The 10,897-nt window shown below is 41.0% G+C and overlaps 1 protein-coding gene across 1 annotated transcript in view; it reads right to left on the reverse strand.

Annotated features, from left to right (window-relative positions):
• Positions 1 to 216: 216 nt before the first annotated feature.
• The window catches only part of NXPE2 (neurexophilin and PC-esterase domain family, member 2), a gene marked incomplete at its 5' end in the record, with an annotated part of 16,939 nt that continues 6,258 nt past the window's right edge, over positions 217 to 10,897 (reverse strand). Inside the window, 9 exon segments of the mRNA XM_014540054.1 lie at positions 217 to 253; positions 823 to 1,012; positions 1,230 to 1,360; positions 1,362 to 1,472; positions 1,474 to 1,500; positions 1,502 to 1,541; positions 1,966 to 2,063; positions 4,692 to 4,724; positions 4,726 to 4,755. Of these exon segments, the coding sequence (XP_014395540.1) occupies positions 217 to 253; positions 823 to 1,012; positions 1,230 to 1,360; positions 1,362 to 1,472; positions 1,474 to 1,500; positions 1,502 to 1,541; positions 1,966 to 2,063; positions 4,692 to 4,724; positions 4,726 to 4,755 (697 nt within the window).

Raw genomic sequence — 10,897 nt, forward strand, 5'->3', positions numbered from 1 at the left:
TCTCTAATGCAGGGCAATGTCACATGCTGGTTTGAATGGTCCTGTGTACCTTATTTGGAGCTATCAACAGTCCACAGCTTATGACTCCCTCTTCTGGGTCTGGGTGCCTTTGGAAAGGACCAAGATGTACACCAAGGCCTGCTTTTCCTAGCCCTGGGCCCCAAAGGATAAATACTGTATAATCTGACTAGTATGAGCTACAGACAATAGTCTAATTCACAGAGACAGCAAGTAGAATGGTGGTGGCCAGGGGCTGAGAGAAACGGAGAGTGGGGAGTTATTGTTTAATGGTACAGAGTTTTTATTTGGGATATTGAAAAAGTTCTGAGGCTAGAATGTGGTGATGGTTATACAACATTGTGAATGTACATAATGCCACTAAATTATTCATTTTAAAATTATTTAAATGGCAATTTTTATGTTATGCATATTTTACTAGAATGAAAAAATTTAATTTTATTTCCTCCTCCCTTAGATTGTTTTAAACTACCCTTGTAGAATAAGTGATGTCATCTATAAAGAATGGTTAGTAGTGCTTTTTTGTATTTTTCCTCTAAAAAATATAATTTAAAAACATGTTCATCTGGCCTGGCCAGCATGGCTCAGTGGTTGAGCATTGAGCTATGAACCAGGAGATCACAGTTCAATTCCCGGTCAGGGCACACACCCAGGTTGTGGGCTAATTCGCGGTGCAAGAAACAGCTGATCAATGATTCTCTCTCATCATTGATGTTTCTATTTTTCCCTCTCCTTTCCTCTCTCTGAAATGAATAAAAAATATGTAAATTTAAAAAAAACACACACACACAACAACAAAACAACATGTTCATCTGATTTCCAATCACATAATCAAGTGAATGGGCATGGTTAGTGCCATATGCAATAGTCATGTCCTAGGCATCAATAATACCCATACTGAGATCCACATAAATGTCCCTCATGATAAGATTCTGACTATAGCCATGAACATCACCAAACATCTCTGCATGCAGACACAGCTCCCTGGTGTTTACTGTTTAAGCAGTGGTTCTCAACCTCCCTAATGCCGCCACGCTTTAATACAGTTCCTCATGTTGTGGTGACCCCCCAATTTCATTGTTACAAATTGAACATAATTAAAGCATAGTGATTAATCACAAAAACAATATGTAATTATATATGTGTTTTCCGATGGTCTTAGGCGACCCCTGTGAAAGGGTCGTTCGACCCCCAAAGGGGTCACGACCCACAGGTTGAGAACCGCTGCTGTTTAAGGATCACCTTGGTCTCCGGGCTGCGCAAGAGCAGACATTCAATGGCCTTTTGCAAATTGATGACCCTACTGATGAAAATGCTGATGGCAAAGGGTCTGAAGTGCTGTGTCTCTGTCTCCTGCTGCCTGGTCCATTTCTCATGGGGTATAGTGTTCATCTTTCACAGAGAACAGATTCGTGGTAATAAATGGATGACCATGCTTTTCCCACTGAATCAAAATGTCTTTCAGCATCCAGAAGCATGTGGTTTAAAGACCCCGGTTCCACGGTGGTCAAAATATTTGAAGGCTAGTGGAAAAGAAGTTGATAAATCTCTTAACAAAAGGAAAATAAAGATGAAATTTTAAAATGCACACAACATGTCTAAAATTCTATCCAAGATCATTTCTAGCTAGAATAGATTTGCTGCCTATGGGAGGTAGTGAACTTTACCAAATACATTAAAATCTTAATAAAATTTGGAACTCTTTATAAGAATATAAGATGAAGAAGAAAAATGTTAATATTTGTGAATAAAATACAAAATGTAACCTTTTATTAAAAACCCTAATCAGAAAAGAAAAGCAAAGAATTCTAATTAGGTAAAAATAATCTCCAAAATGCAACTGTAATTTCAAAATAAAATAACATACATACTTTCAGAACTTTTTGTAAGCAGTTAATCGTTGACACAGTGTTGAATCTCCCATGAGGTAAATAAGTCTCATTTTACTCCATCTGTTGCAAAATGCTGTGACCCGCCTTTTCCACAGTATAACCCCTGGGAAAGGTATCTTCATTCCAACCTGGCATTTCTTTTCTAAGTTCTAACTCTGTCAATAAAAACTCCCACTGTAAGTCATTTTTATTACCACAAATAATTTAGGAAACACCTTTCTCGTTTTCTCCCCCTACCCCTTTCTCTTTCCCTCCACCCTTCTCTACCACTGCCCTCTGCTCTTCCACAAATATGTGTTAAACAAGTTCATCATAAAGGGAGTAATTTTTCCTGGTGCGGGGATAGATTTTCTCTTGCACATTCACATGTTTCCGTGGCTACAGCTCAGGCCACTGGACCGGGAGACAGCTGGCCAAATCAGGAGGAAATGTTTGGCCGTGAAACAGCAGAACTCGGCGTCCCCGCTGATCGCTGTACTGATGACATTGGCCTTGCAGAATTGTAAATCTCCCCTCCCCACGCTACTTATCCATGAAAAACACTTGAACATTTATGAAATGAGTGCCACATACATCTTATTTTGTGTGTGCCAGAATCGTGTTCTCTGGCTAATTCTAAAACCCCTTAAATGTTTCATTGTTGTGCTCAGAACCGAACGTAATAGTCTGTGTGGTCTGGTTAGTGCAGAAAAAGATAGAACTCATTACCTCCTTATTCTGAATACTCTGCTATAAAAGTAGCCTAGTCCTGGGCCATCGTCCTGTACACCAAAATGGGTGGGGTTTCCATTCCCAGTCAGGGCACATACCCAGGTTAGGGGTTGTATCCCCAGTCAGGGCTCATAGGAAAGGCAACTGATCTCTCTCTCTCTCTCTCTCTCTCTCTCTCTCTCTCTCCTTTCCTCAGTCTCTGAAATCAATAAATGTATCCTCAGAGAGGATTCTTTTACAAAGTAGCCTAAGCTGTCTTCACTGACTCATATCAGGCTTCCACTAGTTAAAATTCAGCACATTTTTATATTTGTGCCACTTTAAAGCCACACCTTCTGTGTCACCTACCGAGATTGTTGGGATTTGGGGTATAAGTTTAGGAACTTAAACTTATCCATATTAAATTATACCAGGTTTATAAATGGCCCTGAAAAAATAACAGTCTGGCACTATCTTCTAAGAAACCACCGACTTTACTAGAAATTACTGTCCAGGCAACAGAGAAACCAGAGAGATTAAGAGGACTCAAGTTGTCTCAAGAATCTAAGAACCTTCTTTGGTGTAAAAGTTGGGCATGGAAGATGGTTGCCACGGCAGAAAGGGAATCTGACTTTTCCACGGAGCGTGAACTTTAGAATGGGCTCTTTATTTATACCTATGTTCTCCACGGGGTTTTGCAAAATTCCTTGCCTAGAGTAGTTCCTCAATAAATATTTGCTGAATTCATGAACAGAGTGAATGTAGGCTCTGTTGACTGTTATAACAGAAGTCTTTTACTTTTCTGAAATTCACTTTAATTTCAGAGCAGCAGAAACATCACTTTTATGAGTGAGATGGTTTTATATTGACCACTGAAGTCCATGTGATAAAATTGAGGGGGGGAATCACAAAAATTGCTAGTTTATGGGTCTTTGACTGAGATGGTTTGGCTGAAAAACAGGTTAGAAACCTCCAAAGGAATTTCCTAACTCCGAGTTTCACCTGACACATTTTCACAGAGCACCAGTACCCAATTATTGGCTTTTCAGAAATAAATCTCAAGTTTAAATAAAATTAACCTATATAGCCTTAGCCGGTTTGGCTCAGTGGATAAAACGTCAGCCTGCGGACTGAAGGGTCCCAGGTTTGATTCCTGTCAAGGGCACCTACTTTGGTCACAGGCTCCCTGCCCTGGTTGGGGGCATGCATGCAGGAGGCAGCCAATCAATGTGTTTCTCTCACATTGGTGTTTCTCTCTGTTTCTCCCTCTCCCTCCCACTCTCTCTAAAAATCAATGGAAAAGTCTCCTCAGGTGAGGATTTAAAAAAATAACAACAATAACCTGCACATTTTGAGAATAGGTATCTGAAATTAAGGGTTGCCAAGTTTTTTATATCTGACTCCAGACAAAAAAAGCAACTCCTACAAAAATAAAATCTCTTGTATAAAACCCAAAACAATTAATGCTATTTGTCACAGGAAATGAGAGATCAAAATGGTAAATGTTACCCCAGTCCAGTGGTCGGCAAACTGCGGCTCGCGAGCCACATGCGGCTCTTTGGCCCCTTGAGTGTGGCTCTTCCACAAAATGCCACTTGTGGGCGCGCACGTACAGTGCGATTGAAACTTCGTGGCCCATGTGCAGAAGTCGGTATTTTGTGGAAGAGCCACACTCAAGGGGCCAAAGAGCCGCATGTGGCTCGCGAGCCGCAGTTTGCCGACCACTGGGCTAGAGGGTCCCGGGTTTGATTCCAGTCAAAGGCATGTACCTTAGTTGCAGGCTCCTCCCCAGCCTGGGCCCTGGTTGGGGCTCGTGCAGGAGGCAACCAATTGGTGTGTTTCTCTCACATCAGTGTTTCTCTCTGTCTTGCCCTCTCTCTTCCACTCTCCCTAAAAACCAATGGAAAAATATCCTGGGGTGAGGATTAACAAAAAAATATTTTTTTAAAAAATAACTGATTGACAAAAAAAAAACAACACCTTGTAAATATAGAAAAAAAAATTTTTAAGTTAAATGTCAAATATCTCTTAAAATAAGAATGTCCTTCAAGTGAATAAATTGTGAACACGACAGGCAATAGCACAATAGACTTACTGTTGCATTGTAAGACCTTGCTGGAGGTAGTCTTGCAGCAATTCAACTCCTATGTTGGACCTTCAAGAAAATGGAAAGAAAAGTTAGCCTGATACCTTCCCAGATATTAAAGTAAGAATTAATCACTGTTTAGGTGGATTGAACCACCCTTAACTTTCTCTATAGATGTTTTTTTCTTTATTTGGATTTATTTAAGATATTCTGGCGGAGTGAATGGGTTAGGATTCTGGAAAACTGTTCTCCTGCTAATGCCAGGAGTCTGGAGATCCAGAGAGAGTCACTCATGTTCCATGTAGAATTAATCAAATATCTATTTCTTTGCATTTCCTTCTAACAAGCCATGATCTGCACACTTTACCACCTGTAGTAGTTTGTGCTTTCATTGCATTTTCCCCGCGCTTCTCCACCTTGTGCACGCACCAGAGTTGTGTGAGTGCTGCTGCCACTCCGATTGCTTGGCTTCCTCCCACAGCTCTGGTTCAATAGTTCTGGGAGCTTGAAGAGAGATCTACACCCCCAGGTTTGCAGCAGAATTGGTCACATTAGTCATGTGTGAAAATAACCTATGTGTCTGTCAATGGGTGAATGGATAAAGAAAGTGTGACCTATATATAAATTATTCAGCCTTAAAAATGAATGAAATCCTGCCATTTGTGACAACATGGATGAAGCTGGAGGATATTATGCTAAGTGAAACAGGCCAGATACAGAAAAATAAATACTAAATGATCTGACTTTTTGTTGCTGTTGAATTTTAAAAAGTCAAACTCAGAAAGACAGAATAACATGGTGGTTTCCAAGGTTGGAGGTTGGGAGAAATAGAGAGATGATGGTCAAAATGTATAAACTTAAAGAGGACTAAGTTCTGGGATCTAATATACAACATGGTAAATATATATATACTAGTGGCCCGGTGCTGGGAAAGTGTAGTCACTGTGTTATAAATGGAAGGGAACCAGACTTGGTCTCTGGACTTGTGGGATGAAAAGGTGTCATAGAGCCTGGCTTGGGCCAATGAAGGGGCCCGGGGCTCAGTGACAGAATAGAGTGATCCCTGAGAGTTCGTGGACATGGAGTCACTCGTGAAGTCTAATTCCTCATACACATACTAAATCATCTGTGAGGAGACTCAAATCTCTGCTTCCATGAAGTGGAGAAAGAGCTGGACAGTTTGAATAGAGCCGGGGATCCAGGGAGGAAATGTGTCTATTGGGAAGTAAACAGGGCCAGGCAGACTGCTGTCATGAATACAGGCCACTTGAGAAGCATTATGGGACCTAAAACACGAGCAGGTCTGCCAGTCCCGGGCCTGGGGATTTCCTGAGAGCAGCAGGGACAGTGTACAAGGAGAGTCCCTCCAACAGGCTGCAATGAGGACCATCTCAAGCGGGAGCCAGGTATGGCCAACAGGGAAGATAGAATCAGCACAGGTGGTCTCTGCCCTTAGAATTAAGGCATGGTTTGGAGACCTTCCGAACAGGCAGACCTCTATGTCTCCATGATCATTTCTCCTTTTGTTATTAGTAACCCATTTACTTGAAAAAGTCTAGCCCCTTTGGGACAAACTATAGAAAAGATACTTTTCCATACCTTGATCGGGAAAACAAAAAGAAGAGAGGGTGAGATAGGGTTGAAAGGAAAATCTTGTCAGCATTATGCCCTGTGTCCTGCCCTTGAATTGGACTTGAACTTGAATCTCTAGGATATTATGCTATCCAGCTTGCTCTCCTGAGCCCACATTGGAAAACCAAGGTATTTATACAGCAGGGGTTCCCAAACTGTGGAACCAAGATCCTGAAAATGATCCATTAAGTTCATGTTCCATGGTCAAGTCATCTGGGGAAATGTTTCTGTCCCCACTTGAAGGGATACATACTGAAGTTGCTTTGAAGTATTGCTGCAAAGAAACCTATTTAATTGTTTTCCCAGATTGTATCTCACTTATTCTTTCCCCCAGCAGTTACTGGGATGTCCTAGGTGTTCAGCATTATGCTTGGCCTGTGAGACAAAGCAGTGGCCATCGGTGGCCTCCTGTCATATATAGATGGCCTCTACGTTGCTTCCTACCCATCTGGCCTCCTCTCTCCTTCTTCGAATTCCAGCCTCAGTGGTCCCTCTCAGGATTCCTAGAACATTCCAGCGTGCTCTTGCCTCAGACCCTAATCCCTCTCTTGGGAATGGTGTTTCCCCAGAATTCACATGGCTCACTTCTTCATTTCCTTCAGGTTGCTACTCAAGACAGGCCTTACCTGGCCACTTTTTAAAATAGTGCCCCCCTCACCTACAAAATCCCTTATTCTGATGACTTTATGTTACAAAACTATTTGTTTATTTGTTTGTTGTCTTTCTTGTCCACTAAAATGCTGACTTCCAAGCATCTAGCAGGGGTCCTCAAACTACGGCCCGCGGGCCACATGCAAATACAAATATTGTATTTGTTCCTGTTTTGTTTTTTTACTTCTAAATAAGATATGTGCAGTGTGCATAGGAATTTGTTCATAGTTTTTTTTTTAAACTATAGTTCGGCCCTCCAACGGTCTGAGGGACAGTGAACTGGCCCCCTGTTTAAAAAGTTTGAGGACCCCTGATCTAGAGCTATACTAGTATCTGGAATATAGAATGTGCTAACAACTATTTATAAATTGAATGAATGCATGCATGGTGAAAAATAGAGGATTGCCTTACACAGCTTACAAATTAGCAAAAGATATAAACCTGTATTGAAAATTTAATAGTGTAATAAGTGTTCTGATTGGAGAACAGAATGCAGATGTGGAGAAAATGCCATCTGAAGCCAGGTGTGTGAAATGCTAGGGTTGAAAGGAAACATGGTCCATTTGTGAAATAAAAGTTAAAGTGAGACAAGAGACTGCAGAGCTTGGAAAGTTCTGTAAACATATTAAAGAGTTTGGATTTCATCCTCAGAGCATTAAGGTCATATTAATGGTTTTAAGCAAGGAAATGTAAAAGTCATCTGTGTTTAGAAACACCAGTCTGGGTACAGTGTGGAGAACAGATTGAAGGAAACAAGACTGTAGGCAAGAAACCCAGCTCTGAAGTTGCCGTAACCTAAATGAGGCACAATGATGGTTTATACAAGGACTCAGTGAAGTGTCTGGACTCAGCAGATATTTGGGAGGTACAATTCATAAAATTTGGCGATTCAGTTGCTGTAAAGCGTAGACTACATAATGGTACCATTCACAACCCCCCTTTTTTATTTTGCAAAGCATCTATTAATACTTTGTAGGATTGCTATTCCATGGAATACATAATAGGAAGTGATGGGCTATACAAAATTACTGAATTTGGAAGTATTATAACCATGGAGAACTATAGGTATATAGAAAACACTTCATTGGTTATACTCCTTTTAGCAAATCAGATCACTTAAACCACAGGTGTAGAGGTGTCCTGTATGGGGCCCTGTGATTTTACTACCAGCTGAACTGACTCTGAGCAATAGGTCTAATTAACCCTAGTCATTATTCATCGACACAATAAGGGAGTCTGATTAGGAAAAGTTGGTCTGAACCGAATCTGCCCTTTTGTATCAATTATTGTATTTGAAGTCACTGGCATAAAAATTAACTATATAACCTGGTCAGCATGGCTCAGTGGTTGAGCATTGACCTATGAATCAGGAGGTTATGGTTGGATTCCTGGTTAGGGCATATGCCCAGGGTGTGGGCTCGATCCCCAGTCTGGGGCATGCAGGGGGAAACTGATTCTCTGTCATCATTGATATTTCTATCTCTCTCTCCCTCTCCCTTCCTCTATGAAACCAATAAAAATATTTTTAATTAACTATATAAAACTAGAGGCCCGGTGCACAAATTCGTTCACCAGTGGGGTCTGTCAGCCTGGCCTAAGGGATTGGGCCCAGATTGCAAGAGGGCACAGGCCAGGCCGAGGAACCCCACCGGTGCACGATCAGGGCCGGGGAGGGACAAGGGAGGACTCCAGAGCATGTCTGGCCCATCTCACTCAGTCCTGATCGGCTGGACCCCAGCAGCAAGCTAACCTACCAGTCAGATCATCTGCCCCCTGGTGGTCAGTGCATGTCATAGCGACTGGTCGACTGGTCAACTGTCTGCCCCTGGTGGTCAGTGCATGTCATAACGAGCGGTTGAGTGGTTGACTGTCTGCCCCCTGGTGGTCAGTGAACATCATAGCAAGCAGTTTAGTGGCCTTAGCATATCATTAGCATATTACACTTTGATTGGTTGAACAGACAACTGGACACTTAACATATTAGGCTTTTATTATATAGGATAAGTTTATATTATTTGCTGATTGATTTTGAAGTATTTACTAGCACCTTATGAAGTGATCCCCTCAAGAAGTCTAGTACCCACCTGGCATCATCCATAGTTATTACAATAATATTGACCATATCTCTATGCTGTACTTTACATCCCCATGACTATTTGAAACTACCAATTTGTACTTCATAATCCCCTTACCTTTTTCATCCAGCTCCTAAGTCTATTTTCTGTATCAATGAGTTTGTTTCTGTTTTGTGTATTTGTTTTGATTTTTGGATTCCACACGTAAGTGAAATCATATAGTACTTGTCTTTCTCTGTTTGACTTATTTCTCTTAACATAATACCCTCTAGGTTCATCCATGTTGTTGCAAATTGTAAGAGTTATTGTTTTTTATAGCCTAGTAGTATTCCATTGTGTATATGTACCATATCTTCTTTATCCAATTATCTATCAATGGACACTATTGTATATGAAATGTCTTTTTAGGTCTCTTGTTATAGTCTTTTGTGTTAAAGACTATTTTGTCTGATATCAGTATTAATTACTACCCCAGCTCTTTTTTCCATTTCAATTTTCTATCTTTTCCTCATTTCAGTTATTGTATTCTTAATTTCTAACTTTTTAAAAAATATTTTTATTTATTTTAGAGAGGGAGAGAGGAATAGAAACATGAATGATGAGAGAGAATCATTGATCAACTGCTGGCTGCTTCCTATACCCCAATCCCCACTGGGGATTGAGCCCACAACCTGGGATACAACTGTGATCTCCTGGTTCATAGGTCAATGCTCAACCACTGAACCACGCTGGCCGGGCTTAATTTCTAACTTTTTAAAATGTTTCCTAGCTCTTTGTTGAAGCTCTCACTGAGTTTATCTATTTGTTTCTTAAGTTTCTTGAACATCCTTATAACCAGTGTTTTGAACTCTGCATCCAATACATGGCTTGCCTCCATTTTGTTAGTTCATTTTCTGAAATTTTGTCATTTTTTCATTTGGGAGATGTTTGTCTCCTCATTTTGGCTGCCTCCCTGTGCTTGTTTCTATGTAGTAGGTAGGTCTGCTATGTCTTCCAGTCTTGGCAGAGTGGCCTTTTGTAGCAGATGTCCCGCGGCTCCTGTGGCTGTCAGCCCTGTTCACAGCATAGCCTCTCCCAGGCACCGCCAAGTCCAGCACATGCAGCTACCAACCCCAGATCACTTTAGCGCTCCTTCCAGGTGGCGTGGGGCTGGTGCTGAGCCACAGGCAGCCGCTGATCTGGACTTGCACCAGAGCCCCTCTATTTGTTCATCATAACTATTGTCAAAGACTTTTTTAGAACAATATAGGTAGTTATTCCAAAACAATTATGCAACATCACATATATCATATTCTAATAAATAGTTGCGTGAATGAAAGATTCATGAAAAATCCACTTTTTTTCTTAATTTTATTTTTTCAATTAGTTTACAACCAATATTATTTTTTATTAGTTTCAGTGGTACAGCACAGTGGTTAGATAATCATATACTTTATGATTTCAAGTGCCTACCTGCCACAATACACAATATTATTGGCTATATTTCCTTTGCTGTACTTTAAATCCCCATGACTATTTTATAACCACCAGTCTGTACTTCTTAATCCTTTCATCTTTTTCACATAGTCCCTAACACCCTTCCTGTCTGGCCACCATCAGTCTGTAGTCTGTATCTGTCTGTTTCAATTTGGTTTGCTTGTCTGTTTTGTTCTTTAGACTCCACATATAAGTTAAATCATCCTATCTAATAATAGAGAAACATGGTAATTAGCCGTACCTCCACTACCCTTCCCATTGGCTAATCAGGGTGATATGCAAATTAACTGCCAACCAAGATGGCGGCCGGCAGCCAGGCAGCTTGAAGTGAACAGGGAGGCTGGCTTGCTTCAGTGACGGAGGAAGCCAAGCTTCCC

Source organism: Myotis brandtii, unplaced genomic scaffold (genome assembly GCF_000412655.1).
Source record: "Myotis brandtii unplaced genomic scaffold, ASM41265v1 scaffold105, whole genome shotgun sequence".
Classification (NCBI taxonomy): domain Eukaryota; kingdom Metazoa; phylum Chordata; class Mammalia; order Chiroptera; family Vespertilionidae; genus Myotis; species Myotis brandtii.